The following is a 19,452-nucleotide window of genomic DNA, read 5'->3' as shown; positions in this document are numbered from 1 at the left end:
CTGCAATCCAATAAGCCATGTAAATTGCAGCATAGTTGGATGTTAAAAACACAAGTCTTGGAGCACCTGGGTGGCTCAGTTGGTTGAGCATCCCACTCTTGATTTTGGCTCAGGTCATGATCCCAGAGTCATGGGATCGAGCTCCGAATAGGGCTCCACGCTGACTGTGGAGCTTGCTTCAGATTCTTTCTGACTCCCCATCTGTCCCTTTCCCTCAATTGCATTCTAAAATTTTTTTTAATTGCAGTAGAAGTCTTGGGGTGCCTGGGGCTCAGTCAGTTAAGCAAATGACTTTTCGTCTGAGGTCATGATCTCACGGTTGGTGGATTCATGCCCCACATTGGGCTCTGTGCTGAAAGCTCAGAGCCCGGAGCCTGCTTCAGATTCTGTGTTTCCCTCTCTCTGCCCCTCCCCTACTTATACTCTGTCTCTGTCTCTCAAAAATAAACATTAAAACATTTTTTTTAAATGCAAGTCTTTGATGTAACAAGTCTTAATTCCTTGTTTAAAATTCCTCAGTGACTTTCTAAATTTTTTTTAAATGTCTGCAATCTTTAGTGTGATTTCCATGTCCTTGTATGATCTAATTCTAGTTATCTTTCCAGCCTCATCTGCACCATAGTCCCCTTTCTATGTTCTAGCCACACTGGACATTTCAGTAGAAGTGTACTGTTCTCCTTTGCGTCACAATATTTACACTGTTTCCTCTACCTTGATTAGTCTTCTCCTTCACCTGGTTAGCTATTTCCTGACATGTGATTGCCTCAGGAAGGGTTTTTCTTAATTCCACTATTCATGTTTGGGAACATCATCACATACTTCGGAAGCACTTAGGATTTTCCTTTTTGTGACATTCATCCTCACTCACAATCACATGTTCTCTGCCTTCCTCTTTAAATTGTGCAGTCATAAAGGCAGGGCCCTTGCCTGATTGCCTCACAGTATCAATGCCAGCTATGTATGCCTAGCTCAAAATATAGGAGTAATAAACACTTGATAATCAAATTAAAGGCTATGAATCATTCTTACATTGTTTAATCCTAACATTACAAATACAGTAAATTCTTTACTGAATTTCTATTGATTGCATTTTTAAATGTTTTGCATTTATTTTTGAGAGAGAATGTGCACATGCATGAGTGGGGAAGGAGTGGGGGACAGAGGATTCGAAGTGAGCTCCTCAGATAGCAGTGAGCCCGATACAGGGCTTTAATCCACAAACTGTGAGATCATGACCTGCCAAAGTTGGCCAGTCAACCAACTGAGCCACCCAGGTGCCCCTAGGTTGACTGGCTTTTAAAAAACCCAATTAAAGTTGTTGCTGAAGATTAATTCTTGAGAAATTGTGTCCCTATATAAACAGCAAAGGTCTGTAATCAGCATTATGTATCAGTTTATAATAACACTATATGAGAGGCCTGATTGGAAAAAAATAAATACAAATTGGAGAGCGATGGTAACTATTTTCAGGTAAAATATTTATAGGAAAGAAGTATTTTCAGATGTATCACCTTAATCCTTAAAAGACTGTCAATTGTTGAGGGGGAAACTCAGTTGATGTAGAATGTATAATACAATATATGCAACTTTATAAGCCTTTCGCTAGTAGTTATCAGAGACTATGCAACTCCAGAAAGTATTAAATATGGATCTATTTTTATTTTTTTAAAGATTTCATTTTTAAGTAGTCTCTATACACAAGGTGGGGCTCAAACTCACCACCCAAAATCAAGAATTACATGCCCCACAGACTAAGCCAGGCAGGTGGCCAGGAGTTTTCATTGTAATGGCAAACCACAAAACGGCATATCTTGATTATAGAACATTCTCACATAAAATTGTAACAAAGGCCTGATCTATCCTTCTCTTTTGTATACCATGGAAAGTAGCTGGAAAATGTGTCATTCTGTATTCTGTGCTTTTAAGTTACTTTAGAAAGCAGCTTTTGCAATAGTATACCCAGTGGTCTGAAGATATGGAACGATCTCTGGCCAACAACTAAGAAATTGCTGGACCCCCGCCTTCTACCAATACCTGCCCGTCAGGTACATGGGCTGTTATGGCAGTACAGAAGGTGACTGTTCGGGTTTTACCGTCATTTCTTCAGGGTTGGACTGATAAGTTCAGCAGAAGTCACGGCTTTGCAGTAAATCCCTACAAAGCCCACTTGGTTCCATACAGAAAAACACCTTTCCATATCGCACAATGACCACTAATCATAATTACGTCTTCCACAATTAGGGTTCCACTCAGGGCGGGGACGACTTCCTTCATATTTAAGGTCTCAGTGAGGTGGGAGATAGCAACTCCACAACAGTGACCATCACTTCCTCTCCTCCTCTTTTACAGAGTGGAAAAAGGCTCACAGCTGTCCGCTTTAGCCGTGCCCGGGAAACCACCGTTACATTTTCTCATTATGAAGAGAAACAAGCCTATGAAGACTACAATTCCCGTCATGCCTATTGCAGGGGCAGCCGACGCGACGTAGCGGTTAGTCATCTTTTCCACCCGCTCTTCCCACTTCCGGAATTTCAGGGTCTGAGGCCTAGCGGCCGCGCGCACGCATCTACTTGCCAACGAGACAAGGCACTGGGATGCCGTGCCGACGGCGACGTGTGGCGTCACGTGGCGTAGGGTGCGCCCGGTCCGCGCGGGGACCGCTGATGGGCTAGCGTGCCTACGCGGAGGCGGGGGACAGAGCCGCTGGGGCCCGCGGGGCAGACGAAAGAGAGGGCGGGGCCAGCTCCCGGACCGCGACCGCGGCGACAACACACCGAACAAGCGCCTGGGCCCGAGGAGAGCGATGTTGTGGTTCCAGGGCGCCATTCCGGCCGCCATCGCTTCGGCCAAGAGGAGCGGAGCGGTCTTCGTGGTATTCGTGGCAGGTGAAGGAGGCGGGGACCCAAGTTGTGTACGGACACCCCTCCGGTCTACCTCCACTGCTAGGATTCCCCAGCCTTTTCTCCGTGCCCTGACAGGCCCGGGCTGTCGTGCCTGTCTTCTCAGCGCCTCCCCCTTCCGTTTGGGGCACGCCGGGCCTAACTAGGCCCCCGGCCCAGGCTTCTCTCAGCACCGCGGCTGGAGGCACCGTCCCCGCCTCGCCCCCCGAGAGCGCTGAGCCCCGCCCACAGCTCTGCGCGAGTCTCGGGGACGCGTCAGGCAGGCCCCTGCAGCCAGCCCTCGCTGCGCCCCTCGCCGCGCCCCCTGAGGATTTGGCGCTGATAGACCCCCAACACCTCCCCCCTTGAGCACCCAGGGACCTCTCTTTGTCACCTAGGATCCACTTCGGGGTGTTTCAGCGCTTGTTTAGTTCCTCAGTGTTGAAGCGGGGATGGAGACAGGCCTTTCGACAGGCATTTGGGTTGGTAATTAGTTGTGGACTGTCAGGAAGAAAGCTGTGTCATGGGTAAGCAACAAAGAGAAGCCACCTGATGTTTTCGGTTGCTGGCGGTCGTACGTTCTTGAGAAGCAAACTTTTGAGCTTTATATAGGTCGGATTTTTTTTTTTATGATAATAGGGAAGAGACTCTAATGTGGAACTTTCGCTTTGTCGCAAGTTGGTTTTTTTGTACCATTTGTTTAGAAGTAGATGTTAAGTCCTTGGTTCGTCTAATAGCCACAGTTTTGAAAACGTGAGCTAACTCATTTTATGCTGTGTTACTCTGGGTTATTTTGCTCCTTATTTTTTTTTTTCACAGAAATCTAGATTTACAGTCAGCCTATATTTTTATGGTTTTACGGATTCTCATTACCTGAACCAAATTAAGGGTTGTGACTTAATTTGAGGTGTATTATTTCAACTATTTGTGTAATAACGGTGTACTCAAATTATTTATGACCTGAGAGACTAGATAATCATAGCTCTATAACTTTATGCACTGCAATCAAGAACAAAGGCTAAAACATGAATTTCACTTAACATTAAATTTGAAATTTATAATTGTTTTTAAGTTATGCCAGAATTTTAGCTTAGTGGTGTTAATTAGAAGAGCTTGAGTAGTTTAGATCCTCTTTTGTTGTTTGAGAGTTATATTCCACATACATAACTGCTGTGATCCTGTAAGGGAAAAAAGTGGAATAAAAAGGAAAGAAAAATTAAATGATACTTAGCTATGCTTATTAGGAGTACAGTAATAGTTTTGGGGTGCCTGGGTGGCCGGCCAATCACTTAAGCATTGGACTCTTGATTTTGGCTCAGGTGGTGATCTCATGGTTGGTAGGATCCAGCCCCAAGTCAGGGTCTGCACTGACAGCTCTGGGATTCTCTCTCTCTACTCCTCCCCTGCTCATGCTCTCTCTTTCTCTAAAAGTAAATACTTTTTTATTTTTTTTTAATGTTTATTTTTGAAGGAGAGAGAGACAGAGTGTGAGTTCCGGAGGGGCAGAGAGAGAGAGGAAGACACAGAATATGAAGCAGGCTCCAGGCTCTGAGCTGTCAGCACAGAGCCTGATGTGGGGGCTAGAACCCATGAACTGTGAGATCATGACCTGAGCTGAAGCCGGCCGCTTAACTGACTGAGCCACCCAGGCGCCCCTAAATAAACTTTAAAAAAAAAGTACATTAGTAGTTTTATGACATTTAAGTTGTTTTTCACATAAAATCTCAGTTGATTTTTGTGATAAGTAGGGTAGGTTTTATTATACCTATTTTATAGATGAGGAAATTTATGTCCACAGTGGTTAAGTGACATGTAGCAAGATCACAAAAAGTATTTCTCTATCTTGTCCTGAGAAATTTTTTTAACAGCTTTAAACAAAGTCTTTTTTTTTTTTTTTAAGTTTATTTTGAGAGAGGGAGCAAGGGACAACTTGGGGGGGGAGGGGGCAGAGAGATTCCTGCACAAAATCCTAAGTGGGCTTTAACTCCAGAACCTCAGGATCATGATCTGAGCTGAAGTTGATCGCTTAACCGACTGAGCCATCTAGGTGCCCCCAAAATATTTATTTCTTGAGAAAAACTGAGCAACTGTACACTTCATGTATTACGGAAATTGGCTAGGAAACCTAGGATCATGGTAGTCATTTTTTAAACACACAATTGAAGATGTCTAAATGTTCCTAGGAGGCACTTTTGGGCTGATCAGTTAATTTGAAATAAATGCTAGATTTAATTAACAAACATATGGAAATAGTAGTGCTAATTATCACAATAGTAAAATAAAGTTAGAGATCTTTGGGGCTTTGTGTGTAAATATACATTCTTCAATGAACTTTTTACTGATGAGCATGTATTAAATACTTTTAGGATATCAACGACTCTGATGAATGTTGAATGTTTGCAGGAAGAGTTTGTCCTTTGACTTTTTCAGAATACTGTTGGCTTTTCTAGAGTTTTAGAAAGTTAATCTCCAACACTAGGTAGAATTCGTTTCACTCCAGGAATATATAAACAGGGGTCATGAAACTCCCAACACTTCCATGTTGCCTAGAGCTTTGTTCATAACATTGAAGGATATAGCCAGACTCATGATTTTCTTAAATGGGAGACCTCAACAACAATAAAAAATCAGTAGAAAACTAAAAAGATATCTTTATGGCTGGAAGAAGTGGTGTTAAGGGTATCCTTTGATTCATGTAACTTCAAAGTGGGAAGTACTTTAGGCAAGTTGTTTATATTTAGTGAAATTTTCATGGAAGATTGTGAGATTGAGACTGGAGAGATTACTACCAGTTCAGACAAGAGCAAGTATTTTTAAAGTATTATGACTATGCAAATTGAAAGTAATAAAACTGAAAACAATTTTGATTCTATTCTAGGGAAGGTAGAATATTCTGTAAAATCTTTTTTTTTTTTTTTTTACATTTGTTTATTTTTTGAGAGACAGAGGGTGAACAGGGGAGGGGCAGAGAGAGAAAGAGACACAGAATCTGAAGCAGGCTCCAGGCTCTGATCTAGCTGTCAACACAGAGTCCAATGCGGGGCTCGAACCCACAAACGGTGAGATCATGGCCTGAGTCAAAGTCAGACACTCAACCCACTGAGCCACTCAGGCGCCCCAGGAAAGTAGAATATTCTGACAAGGATCCTGAAAGAGTATCAGTTCACACACTAGTGTTGCTAATGGGCTAAAATTTTCATGACAGACACGATTTACTGCCTTTTTGATTAAAATAGACCACAAAAGCTTTTAGATTTTGACTAGTTGATGTTTTCTGGGTTGGAATTTCTGGCTGTACTAAGGTCTGCAACTCCTTATTTCTGAGATTGTATTTTTTAAAAATTTTAATTAATTTATTTTTTATTTTATTAAAAATTTTTTTTCTAATGTTTTATTTAGTTTTGAGAGAGAGAGAGAGAGAGAGAGAGACAGAGAGAGAGAGAGAGAGAGAGAGAGAGAGAGAGAGACAGCGTGAGCAGGGGGAGGGTCAGAGAGAGAGGGAGACACAGAATCCGAAGCAGGCTCCAGGCTGTGAGCTAGGTGTCAACAGAGCCCAATGCGGCCCTTGAACTCACGACCTGTGAGTTCATGACCTGAGCCGAAACCGGATGCTTAACTGACTTAGCCACCCAGGCGCTCTTAATTTTTTATGTTTTCTAATCTCTACACCCAAGGTGTGGCTCGAACTCACAACCCTAAGATCAAGAGCTGCATGCTCTACCAACTGAGCCAGTCAGGCACCCCTGTATTGGTTTTTCAAGTTCCTTTATTTTGTTTGCTTGTTTATTTGTTTCTTATAAATTAAAATTTTTTTTAATTTATTTTTTTAATTATTTATTTATTTTATTTATTTATTTTTAACATTTATTTATTTTTGAGAGACAGAGAGAGACAGATCATGAGCAGGGGAGGGGCAGAGAGAGAGGGAGACACAGAATCAGAAACAGGTTTCAGGGTCTGAGCTGCCAGCACAGAGCCCGATGCGGGGCTCGAACCCACTAACTGTGAGCTCATGACCTGAGCCGAATTCGGACGCTTGACCAACAGAGCCACCCAGGCACCCCTACAAAAAAATTTTTTAATGTATATTTATTATTGAAAGACACAGACAGAACATGAGCAAGGAAGGGACAGAAAGAGAGGAAGACACAGAATCTGAAACAGGCTCCAGGCTCTGAGCTGTCAGTCAGCACAGAGCCCCGACATGAGGATCAATCCCACAAACCGTGAGATCGTGACCTGAGCCGAAGTCAGACACTTAACTGACTGAGCCACACAGGTGCCCCGAAGTGCCTTTATTTTGGATACTACTGAATACTACAATGGACACAGCATTTTTCTACTAAAATTTTAGTCTTATTGAACTCTATAGTGTGGTTTATATACTGATTAACAGTAAGAAACTAAAGATACCAAAGGTGGCAATTAATAATCTTGCTCCATGGAGTTAATATAGGTCTCAGTGAGTTAAGTAATTCCAATCATCCCTACATCTTTGTTGGTCAAGCAGCTGCTGTTCTCACTAGGTTGAATTATGGACAGACATTGGGGATATAATATTTGGGACCCTACCTACATGGTACAACATAGTGAAAAATACCAACCTCAGAGGTAGCGAGCACATCCATACTTGTAGCTACACACTTGATATCCCCACTTAGATGTCTCACAGGATTCTTAGGCCTCAAAGTATATTTACTACCTGAACCTGTTTTTCTCCCCCACAGTGTTCCACATTTTAGTAAATGACACCACTTTTACATCCAGATGGATAAACCCTAAGTGTGGGTGTCACCTTTGACTCTCAACTGTTTAGTCTCCTCTTGTCTGGCTTTCCCTTTTGTTCATGACATTCCCAGCCATGCAGACCTTTTCCTACACGTAAAATCCTGCTTAGTGAACTCTTCTGGCTCTTTGTATGGCTTAGTTTTTTCATCCTTTAGGTCTTACCTTAAATGTTGCCCCAGAGAAGACTTCCCTCACCAATCTAAAAGGGTCTTACTATTTTATCTCCAGATCTGTTCTTTTTGTTCCACAGTATTCTTACTATAATCATAATTGTTTGCTAAACAAGTACTTTTTTATTTTAATTTTTTAAAGTTTATTTATTTTGAGAGACAGAAACAGAGTGAGTGGGGAAAGGACAGAGAGAGAGGGAAACAGAATCCCAAGCAAGCTCCACGCTATCAGCACAGAGCCTGATGCAAGGCTTGAGAACTCATGAAAACTGTGAGATCATGATCTGAGTCAAAACCAAGAGTGGCATGCTTAACCGACTCAGCCACCCAGGCGTGCCAACCAGTACATTTTTTGTACTGTTAGATTTTTTTTAAGCTCCATTGAGGGCAGACAGTGTTTCATTTGTTTCATATTTAGATTATAGCCCAATGCCTCGGACACAAGTGTGGAATAAAATAGTGAACGTATGAAACAATGAATGAAAAGGGTCTCTCATGCTTCACAGCCTTCTGTAAGACAGATTTGTAGTAAGAATGTTGCCATATAGGTTTCTAGGTTGATAATTTTGTCATTTACTTGGAATTTTACATTTCCTTACCCTGTAGTGTTTGAAGATGTACTCAGAACGATGTCACTGCAAATGATAATTTTCCCAATCTGCTTCCTTTTCCTCTGAAAAACTGTTAATGGCATTCTTTTTGGTCCTAGTCTGTAGATGCATTCTAGTCTCTGTTTACTTTTCCATGGCCAGATTTCTCAAAGCTCCTATTCCTGGATCCCATTTCGCATAGATTATACTCAAATGTGCAGCATTAGTCAATTATTATATGTATGCCACGGTACTTCCTGTACCAGAAATTTAGCTGTCCATTCCACAAAATACTTATTGAGGGGCTGCTATAGCTGAAGTACTTAACATATGTCAAGTTGTATTGTAGGCATTTGAATTATGTTAGTATATAAAAGGAAAATAATCTTTGCCCTCTTGGAGCCTGCATTCTAGTTGAGGGAAAGACAGTTAACATATTAAGTAAAACACAGAGTTTATTAGAAGTTGATGAATATTGCAGAGAAAAAAGAGACCAGGAAATTAGGGAGTTTTAGGAATGTGTGAAGGCTGACATTTTATATTATTTTATTTTATTTTATTATTTTTATTTGTAAGTAAACTCTGGGCCCAATATGTTGAACTCATGACCCTGAGATCAAGAGTTGCAGGTTCTATTGACTGAGCCAGCCAGGAGCCCATAAAGGCTGTTTTTTTTTTTTTTTTTTTTTTTTAAGTAGGCTCTGTGCTCATTCTGGGGCTTGAACTCATGACCATGAGATCAAGAAGAGTTGTGTGCTCCACCAGCTAAGCCAGCCAAGCACCCTTAAAAGCTGTCATTTTATTATTTTTTGTTTTATTATTCTTTTTTTTAAATGTTTATTTATGAGAGAGAGACAGAGCGCAAGCTGGGGATGGGCAGAGAGAGGGAGACACAGAATCTGAAGCAGGCTCCATACTCTGAGCTGTCTGCACAGAGCCCGATGCAGGACTCGAACCTACAGACCATGAGATCATGACCTGGGCTGAAGTTGGACACTTAATCAACTGAGATACCCAAGTGCCCCTGTTATTTTTTATTTAAAAAGTTTTTGTATTTATTTTGAGAGAGAGCATGAGTTGGGAGAGAGAATTCAAGCAGGCTTCACACTCAGCGCAGAGCCGGATCTGGGCCTCCATCTCATGCCTGAGAGGTTATGACCTGAGCTGATATCAAGAGTTGGACACTTAACCAGCTGAGCCATCCAGATGCCCCAAGGCTGTTATTTTAAAGTATGACTAAGGAACACTTTATTGAGAAGATAATATTTGAACAAAGGCGTAAGAGGGTTGAACTTAACCATGTAAATATCTGAAGGAAGTAAATATCCAGGCAGAGGAAACATCTAATACAAAAACCTTAAAGTGAGAGTGTTTTCTATATTAGCAGAATAGGAAGAAAGTGAAGATAAATGAGATCACATAGGTAACTGGAGGCATGAGGCCATTTGCAGGGACTTTGGCTTTTATTTAGAGGGAAATTAGGAGCCACTGTAGGATTTTGAGCAGAGGATTGATGTGATATGAATTTTTAAACAAAAGTTTCTGTGTTAACAATAGACTGAGCAGCTTTGCCACACCTACCGCAGTCAGCAGACTGTCAACATTCCAGAAAATGTCCACATCTACTCTGAAGGGATGTACAGTTATGGTGAAAGGCCCTGGAGGGACCCTGCGAAGGGACTTCAGTCACATTAACGTAGCACTCCGGTGTCTTTGGAAAGAAAAAGAACAGGGTCCGAGTTGATAAATGGTGGGGAAGTAGAAAAGAACTGGCTACTGTTTGTACTGTTTGTAGTCATTTACAGAACCTGGTCAAGCGGGGAGTGCCTGGCTGGCTCACGCAGGAGAGCATGTGATTGCTGACCTGGGGTCATGAGTTCAGGCCCCATGTTGGGCATAGAGATGACTTTGGAAAAAGAAAACAAAAGAACATGATGAAGGAGGCTACACTGGGCTTCTGTTACGAGTTCTGTGTATGCTCACTTCTCCATCAACGTTGTTTTTCAGGAGAATGGTTTTTTTTTGAAATCTGGAATTTCTTAGGTGAATAATATGTCTGTAGGGTCTTGAGGTTGGGCATTGCTTGTCAGTATCTCAAGTCCAGAAAGATGAGTTCATGGAAATGACATTGAACTTGTATCAAACTCAGCTGGTTTGACTCAATAAGCCACAACAGTTGCAAAACAAGGATATCAGAAAATTTTTAGAAAAGGAACATTTTTTGTTTCTGAAAAAGGAATAGTTCAGCAGACTGATGAATAAGATCTAAGTTGTCCAGCTACAGAAACAGAAAGAAGCAGCTGATTTTTCAGACTTATTTGTGATATTTTAAAGGTGCAGTAAAAGTTGTATTGATTTTGGTGGGAAAAAAAGAATAGAGTGAACTAGGAGATCAGTTAGGACGCTGTTGTAATCATTTAGGTGATTCATATAGCTTAAATCAGGGTGGTAACAGTGAAAGTGGTAAGAAATAGTTACATTCTGGATATATTTTTGAAATAGAGTCAACTGAAGTCAAGGTTAAGTAAAGTTGTGGCCTAAAAACTGAAGGGATGGAGTTACCTTAAATAGGTAACTGAGATGAGGAATGCTGAGGGTGGATCAAATTGGGGAAAGGCTGCACATGGGAAGAAAACAGCTTACAGAAGAAGAGAGAATTATCTCGTTTTTGTAAAACCAAAAAATGTGGCCTGAGAACTTTTTAAATCTAAATTGGCAGAGGTTGCTCACCTCAAAGAGCTTGAGAAAGCACTTTGCTTAATCTCAGAAAGATTTCATCTAATTTACTCGGGTAAGTTTTCCTCTGCCCACCACTAAGTGGTTATATCAAAATCTAGATATTGTAAGTCTAAAATGGATGCAATCTTTTGACAGGTATAACTTAAAAAACATTTTGTCATTGAAGTGTGACATATCATATATAAAGTGAAATAGATTAAGTGAGCAGCTCAGTGCATTTTTACATATTAACACACTTGTAACTCTCATCCAGATATGTTTCCAGCATCCCCAGAAGGCTCCTTCATGTTCTTTCCCAGCCAGTAGTACCTTCACCCCGGTAGCCACTATGCTGAATTCTCTCACTATAGATTAGTTTGGGGTCAGCATAGCATTTATAATTGCCATACCTAAAATAAAAGGTGAGTTCCAAACTGCAAACAGAATTGCACCTGCATCTATCTACCTTGGAGAAATCTGGAGAGTAATGTTGGGGGACATTGAGTTCGACAGAAAAGTCCTGCATGAAGGAAGAATTATGTCCTTTTATTTTCTAAAATCACATGTACAGGGGTGCCTGGGTGGCTCCGTTGGTTAAAGCATCTTAACTCTTGATTTTGGCTCAGGTCATGATCCCAGGGATATGAGATCAAGAGCCCTGTGTAAGGCTCCACGCTGAGTGTGAATCTTGCTTAAGATTCATTCTCTCTCTCTCCCTCTCTCTCTCCTTCCCCTTCTGCACCTCCCTTGCCCCTCACCCATACATACACACTGTGTCTTTTAAAAAAAAATAAATCACATGTACAAAAGCCAAAATAGCCCCTGTACATTTCTACTGTGACTTCTCATTATTGTGATAGTTTGCATCATAATTGGAATGTATTCTTTTAGAAAATAGTACTTTGTAAATCTAGATAGTGTCACTCTTTTTCATTATGTCTTTTTTATTTTTTAAATGTTTATTTGTTTTTGAGAGAGAGAGAGAGAGAGAGAAACAGAGCATGAGTGGGGCAGGGGCAGAGAGAGAGGGGAGATGCAGAATCAGAAGCAGGCTCCAGCTGTCAGCACAGAGTCCAATGCAGGGCTCAAACTCACAAACTGTGAGATCACGACCTGAGCCTTATAAGTGTCCTTGAAATGTGTTACAGGTGATGATGAGCAGTCAACACAGATGGCTGCAAGCTGGGAAGATGAGAAAGTGACAGAAGCATCTTCAGACAGTTTTGTTGCTATTAAAATCGATACCAAAAGGTTTGCTTATGTGTTAACTTTTTAAGCATTATAATATTGTCTTGTTGTGATTTATGGTGTTACTCTTAGACTATAAGAATGTTGATTTTTCTCTAAGGCATATTGGGAAGAACTTAAATTCTGATTGCCATTTTCCAAATACATCATAGTATCTTGATGAAAAACTTTGAAATTCTCCTGGTTTAACAAGCCGCTTTGTGATGTGCACCAGGAATGCAAAAGAACTGTGGTTCTCAGCTTGTAAGAACATGGAAGTAACTATAAATTATATATTGATTATCTCTGAATGATTGACCATTCTTTTGGGTTCTGTTTTTGGGAACGAAGCTGTTTAATTCAATAGTAATAAGTACTTTTTTGGTCCCTCACAGTACCTCATATCCACAGGTCTTTTTTATTTGTTAATCCATTACATCTCCTCCCTTTAAAAATGCTTTTTTATTGTAGAAAATTTCAAACATACAAAAGTAAGTGAATAGTGCAGTGAATTCCCATATACTTGTCAACGACTTTGGTGATTAACTTATAGTTGGTCTTGTTTCATTTGCACTCCCACTCATTTCCATTCATCCCCTATAATTTTGAAGCAAACCTCAGTCGTCACTTCATCTATATTTTAGAATGTCTCTAAAAACTAAATTTTTTTAACATTAACATAAATTTAATATGTGAAAAACTAAATATTTTAACATAACTATAATACTTCAAAAACAAATTAGTAATAGCTTCTTAATAGCAAATATCCAGCTATTTTTCACATTTTCAGTTGTCTCCTCTATGCCATAGTTGTATTCTTAATTTATTATAGTTTGTTTGGTTCAGGATCCATCAGGGTCCACACATTGTGATGTGTTGATCTTTCTCAAGTCTCTCAAGTCTATAGGCTTCTCCCACAACCTTTCTCTTTCTGTTCTTTTCTTTGCAATTTATTTTTTGGAGAAATTAGGTCATTCGTTCTTTAGTTTCCTCCCATATGGATTTTTTTGACTGCATCCCTCTTAGTCTCACCTAGTTCATTCCTCTGTCCTATTGCATGTAAATCAGGAATTGGATTCATATTAGATTTTTTTTTCTATCAAGACTACTTCATAAATGGTGGTGTGTCTTTCATTCTTACATCACAAAGGCACATAGTGACCTGTTGTCTCACTTTATGATGTTAGCAGCAGGCATCAGGATCAGTGCCCATAAACATTAATTTGTTAGCAACTGCAAAGTGGTATTCCTTTTCTTTTGATATTGATAATATTAGAATGAATGATATTTCAAAATTACTGCCAAGATTAAAATATTTAGAAATTTACCTGTAAACTAAATTTTTTCAATATTAAAAGTGTCCTAAAACAAATCATAGTGGTTTACTTCACTGCAGCAGTTATTCAACTATATGTTTATTGAGCTATAATATTTTTAAAAAAAGAATCTTACCATTTTAATGTATATCCTGTTATTTATATTGTCCATTATTTTCCAGTAGCACCAGTAATTATAGGAGGAAGTAGAGATTTTAGAAATGTAGAAGAAATGAGAATATCAAAATTCTTGAGGTTATGTACAGACTGTTATGTCTAGTACTTTTAAAAACAAAAACAAATTTTTGAAACAAATTTCTAAAAGCAGATGTAGGATGCCAGTGTATAGTGATGGTTGATTTTTGTTTCAATATAGACTGCCTTCTAATAGAATATAATGTGTCTTTTAAATTATGAATGATAAATTTTATTTATTGAATAATAATGAAATTATCTAATGTTCTAGTAACATTTTAGTGTATATTTTATTTATGGACATAGCCTGCATTAAAAATAGATTGGTAGGAAATACGTCAAAAGTTTACATTGGTTATTTCTGGGAAGGTAGGACTCTAGGTAATTTTTTTTTTATCCTTTTTTATTATATATTCAGATGCTTTTATGATAATCATGCTTTATATTCAGAAAATTACTATAAATTGGAAACATTAATTTGATTCTTGGTACTATTCATCTGAGTATCTCTTAACTTGTATCATAATATAAAGTCTCTTCTATCCCAGTCCCTAACCACCCAGTTTCCTTCTCTGGAGTAATCAAATTAAGAAAATGCATTTTTCTCCCCTTTTTTACATTCTTGTTTGTTGACCTCTTCTTTTATTTATTTATTTATTTATTTTTACAAAAGTGGTGACATTTTGACATTTTTTTGCGCCTTTTTTTATTATTGCATAATTAGTTTTTACTGGTAGATATTTAGGTGTTTTGAATCCTTTGTTTTTACAAAGTATTATCATTTGCAGAAGTAAATCATAAGCATTAATATCTTCTTGTTAAAAGTTAAGATACTGTATTCAGATATACTTGCTGCTGGGAAAGCAACATGGCAGATACTAACTTGATTTTTAGCCATCAGATTCAGCTACCAGTTTGTGTGTTGCAAGAATAAGTAGCTCTTTAATCTGAAAATTATAAAGCAAACTGAAAAAGGTCTGTGAAATAAGAATTGCACTTTTTTCTTTCCAGCTGATGACTATGAAAGGAACTAGTAATTTCAGAGAAATGCTTTTAGTTGGTAGAGTAAATTTCTGTAAAAATAACTGAATATTTGGGGGGAAATACTTGAATTCATCTAGTGATTTTCTGTTTGATTTTGTTTTACAGTGAAGCCTGCTTACAATTTTCACAAATCTGTATCCTTTCAATGAAGAATTGGTTTGATAATATTTTGCTGGAGGATTTACCTTTCTTTTGGTTTAATTCATGACTTTTAGAAATTACTCATTTCTATTTAGGAACCATGCATTCTTGTTTTGGGGAACTTTATACTACTGAGTGTCCTTTGAGATATCACATTGTAGCAAATGGGATTATAGGGAGTTTTTTTATTGTCAATATCTGGAAAGCAATATGGAGCTGTTTGGAATGTTAGAAATAGTTGTCAAGAGGCAAGATAGATGTAAAAGTTACAGTAGATGAAATGGAATGGATGTTTCAGATATGCAGTACAAATAAATCATAAATCAGTTTACCTATCACATGCATGACAAGCATAATGATATGGTAGTTAAAATTATTTGGTAAACATATTAGCTGATTACACTGTGAAATTCACAGAGATTTATTTTACTTTGTTATCAGTAGCATTTCATAAAATGATTCCCTTGTTTTTTCACGAATCATTAGACTTAATTAAATTGTACAGATCCTGTAGTGTGTGTTCCTTCCAGTTTCTTTATTGGAGACAGTGGAATTCCCTTGGAAGTAATAGCAGGAAGTGTTTCTGCAGATGAACTTGTTACCAGAATTCACAAAGTCCGGCAGGTGAGAAGGAAGAGAATTTCTTTGTATAAACCTGGGAAAATAGGTCAGATACTTGACATTGGAATATTTTTGGAGCTTCTCTGTATATTCAGGAACCTGCCATGCCATTAAACTTAAAGGTAGAAAATACTGTTTTCCTGAATTGGTTTTGAAAATAACATTGTGAAGTTATAGGTACCTATACCTAATGAGTGACTTCTTACTCTCCCTTTTCTTTTCACTATTATTTTATTGCAAAAGAAAGGTTGAACATTAAGGTCCCAAACTGTACTGCTTGACACATTTTAAGGAACTTAGTTAATTTGGGCAAATGGCTAATACAGCTTGAAACTTCTTCCTTGAATTCTATTAGAAAGAAAATCAACAGTGTGCTTTAAAAACCTTTTTATGTTATTCTCACATTGTAGTTGAATTCCACAGTGTGATGATGCCATCATGTTTAGGATTATACAGTCTAGCTCCATCTACTTAGAAAATTTAGGACTTTTCCCTTCTATAATGACAATTGACTTATTCATATTTTGGTCTCATCTGCCATGGTAGGTATAGATTCTTATCTGTTCATTAAATCCCAATGTGGTTTCTCCTTAGATGCACTCATTAAAAGGTGAAACATCAGTGGCAAATGGCAGCCCATCAGAAAGCTCAGTCTCTACTCCATCCGTGTCATTGGAACCTAACAACCCTTCTGAAAACTCTCAGTCCAGAACTGTGGAGCCTTGTGAGATACCACCAACTTCTGATACAAAGTCAGATTCTGCAACAGGTAATTTTTAATGTAGCCTTTTGGGTACAGTAGAAGTAGTCCACTTCATTTTAAAGGCCAGGGACTAATATCCTTAAAAAATAAAAATACTGTTTCTTCCCTCTCTCATTCATTTAACTTAAAATTTAAGGGTTGTTTTAAATACAGGTGTTGGTCACATAGTGGCTTTTTTTTTTCTTTACTTTTTTCTGTCTCAGTATTCTTAGCAGTTTTACAAATATCTTTTCAGCCAGAGTATTTTGAAAGGTTCAAATGAACTAATATATTTGGAATTGCTTTTTTAACCTATAAGACACTGTATAAATTTAAAGAATAGTATTTGCATTTTTAGGAACTAGAATTAAAAGATAAATGTAAAATAGAGCTTGTGGGAATAAGGGATATGACTACTGTGGGGCTGATAAAAAACGTAAAAGAGAAATTTTATACTATACAAAAGGGATTGTGTTCAGAGTTGTTTGGTATAATATAGCTTGCACTAGGCAACATAGGATTAGATAAATTAGAAGTTAGCAGATTAGTATCCTGAGATATGATCCTGCTCTAGCATCCCAAATAGCCTCTATTTGATATTTAGTGACAGGGAGCTCATTTTCTTGTAAGGATGCTTATTTGCCAAACCCCTAGTTTTTAGAAAAATTTGTCTTTATATTGAGATGAAATTTGATGTCCTGTAATTTCATATTCACTTTAGTGTTACTTAAGAAGTTAAACATAACAGGTTTTGAATATTTGAAGAATAGCTGCCAGATTCTCTCTCAGTAGCCGCTTTTTGAGGTTTTACATCTATAGATCACCCAAATTCTGGATGCCTATAGAACTAGGGGACACTATTGTGAATGTAGCATGAGTATTTATCATTGTCAAATTCTTCATTCCCTTTGGGATGTTTTCCTCTGGTATCATTTGTATCATTTTCTTTTAGCCTGAAAAATTTCCTTTAGCATTTCCTGTTTTATAGGTCTTTTGGCAAAATATTTCTCTTCCTCTCTGAAAAATGAAAGTGTCTGCTTTATCTTCATTCTGGAAGGATATTTTTGCTACACACAAAATTTGGGGTTTATAGGTTTTTTTTTTTTCACACTTTAAGGATCTTCTGGTCTCCAAGTTTTCTGATGAGAAGTATCTGTTAGCATTGTTTCCTCATATATGCAATGTATTGCTTTTCTCTCTGCCTTTAGTATTTTCTCTTTGATTTTCATTAGTTTGACTATACTATGCCTAGATGTGTTTTTCCTTTGTATTTATTCTGCTTTGGTTTTGCTGAGCTTAAATCCATAAATGTATGACTTTAACTAAATTTGGGAAATTTGGAGCCATTATTTATTCAAATATTTTTCTCTTTTTCTCTTATCTTCCTGGAAGTAACTACATGTATGTTAGACTTCTTGATAATATCCCACAGGTTTCTTTTTTTCTCTCTTTAGATCGGATAATCTTGTTGACTTATAAGTTCACTGACTTTCCTTTATCATCTCTTTCTGCTCTTGAGCCCATCTAGTGAATTTTTATTCTATTTTATTTATTTTTATTTTTAAGTAATCTCTCTACCCAGTGTGGTGCTTAAACGTAGAACCACCAGATCATGAGTCACATGCTGTACCGACTGAGTCAGTCAGGCGCCCTTAGTGAATTTTTATTTTATATAAAATTAGGTAATATATTTATATTCTTTAAGTTAACCATTTTTAGTAGATTTTTTTAGATTTTAGATTTACAACAAAATTAAGAGGAAGGTACAGATTTTGTGTAGACCTCCTGCTTCACTATCTACATCCCTCATCAAAGTGGTACATTTTTTAGAACAAATGAACCCACATTTGACACATCATAATCAGGCAAAGTCCATAGTTTACATTACACTTTTCTCTTGGATTTGTACATTCCAGGAGTTTGGACAAATGTATAATGACGTGTATCCATCATTATAGTATCAGTATGGCACAAGGTATTTTTACTACACTAAATAAATGTTCTCTGTGTTCCTCCTTTTCATTCTCACTGATCTTTTTACTGTCTTCATACTGCCTCTGGTAAAAGGTTTGCTTTTACCATAATGTCACATAGTCGTCTTTTCAGATTGGCTTCCTTCTATTAGTAATATACATTTAAGCTTCCTTTATGTCTTTTCATCACTTGATAGCTCATTATTTTTAGAGCTGAATAATATTCCATCATTTAGGTGTGCCACAGTTTATTAATCCATTCACCTACTGAAGGACATCTTGGTCTCTTGAAAGTTTTAGCAGTTATGAATAAAACTTCTCTAAGCATTTCTGTGTAGGTTTCTGTGTGAGCATATATATATTTTTACTTCCTTTGGGTAAATACCAAGGCTGTGATTGCTAGAATGTGTGGTAAGAGTTATGTTCAGGTTTATAAGCTACCAAGCTGTCTTCCAAAATGGCTGTACCATTTTGCAGGTAAAAAGGTTCTGGAGTTTCTTACTTTTCCTTCCATCTCCTCTTCTTCTATTTTTATTTTGAAACAGTTTGATTAAAAAAAAAGTTACAGAAAATATACCCAGTACCCTTTACTAATATTTTATTCAACTTTCAATTCATTTCATTTTCCTTTACCTCATTGTGTTATAATGGCTGCTTTTGAGTCCTTGTCTGATAATGCCAGTATTTAGTTCATCTCAGGGTTCGCCTTTGTTGATTGTCTTTTCCCCTGAGAATAAGTCATATTTTCCTGTGTGTCAAGAAATTTTGGATTGTATGTTGTACATTGTTGTAGACATTCAGGATTCTCTTCTAGTCCTATAAAGAGCATCGATGCTTTTGTTTCAGTAGGCATTTAACTTACTTCTTAGACTGTAAACTCTGTCTTACCTCAGGTCTCAGTAGCAAGTCTAATATCAATTCATTGTAGCTTTTTTTTTTTTAACTTCATTATGGAAAGTTTTAGACTTCATACAAAAGTCTTGAGAAAATAGTGTAAGAAATTCCATGAACCCACTGCCTGTCTTCATCTATTACTAACTCATGGCCA

At 37.9% G+C, this 19,452-nt stretch overlaps 1 protein-coding gene across 1 annotated transcript in view; it reads left to right on the top strand.

The window, feature by feature from the left end:
* The first annotated feature begins 2,711 nt into the window (after window positions 1-2,711).
* Window positions 2,712-19,452, top strand: part of UBXN4 (UBX domain protein 4) — a 46,818-nt gene continuing 30,077 nt past the window's right edge. The window contains exons 1-5 of the mRNA XM_029934650.1: window positions 2,712-2,885; window positions 12,294-12,396; window positions 15,033-15,061; window positions 15,574-15,692; window positions 16,284-16,458. Coding sequence (XP_029790510.1) covers window positions 2,804-2,885; window positions 12,294-12,396; window positions 15,033-15,061; window positions 15,574-15,692; window positions 16,284-16,458 — 508 coding nt within the window. The 5' untranslated portion in view covers window positions 2,712-2,803. The remainder of the gene's footprint in view (window positions 2,886-12,293; window positions 12,397-15,032; window positions 15,062-15,573; window positions 15,693-16,283; window positions 16,459-19,452) is intronic.

This window comes from Suricata suricatta, chromosome 3 (genome assembly GCF_006229205.1).
Source record: "Suricata suricatta isolate VVHF042 chromosome 3, meerkat_22Aug2017_6uvM2_HiC, whole genome shotgun sequence".
In the NCBI taxonomy this organism is placed as follows: Eukaryota; Metazoa; Chordata; class Mammalia; order Carnivora; family Herpestidae; genus Suricata; species Suricata suricatta.
The sequence above is the reverse complement of the archived record's forward strand: the minus strand, read 5'-3'. Positions and strand labels throughout refer to the sequence as shown.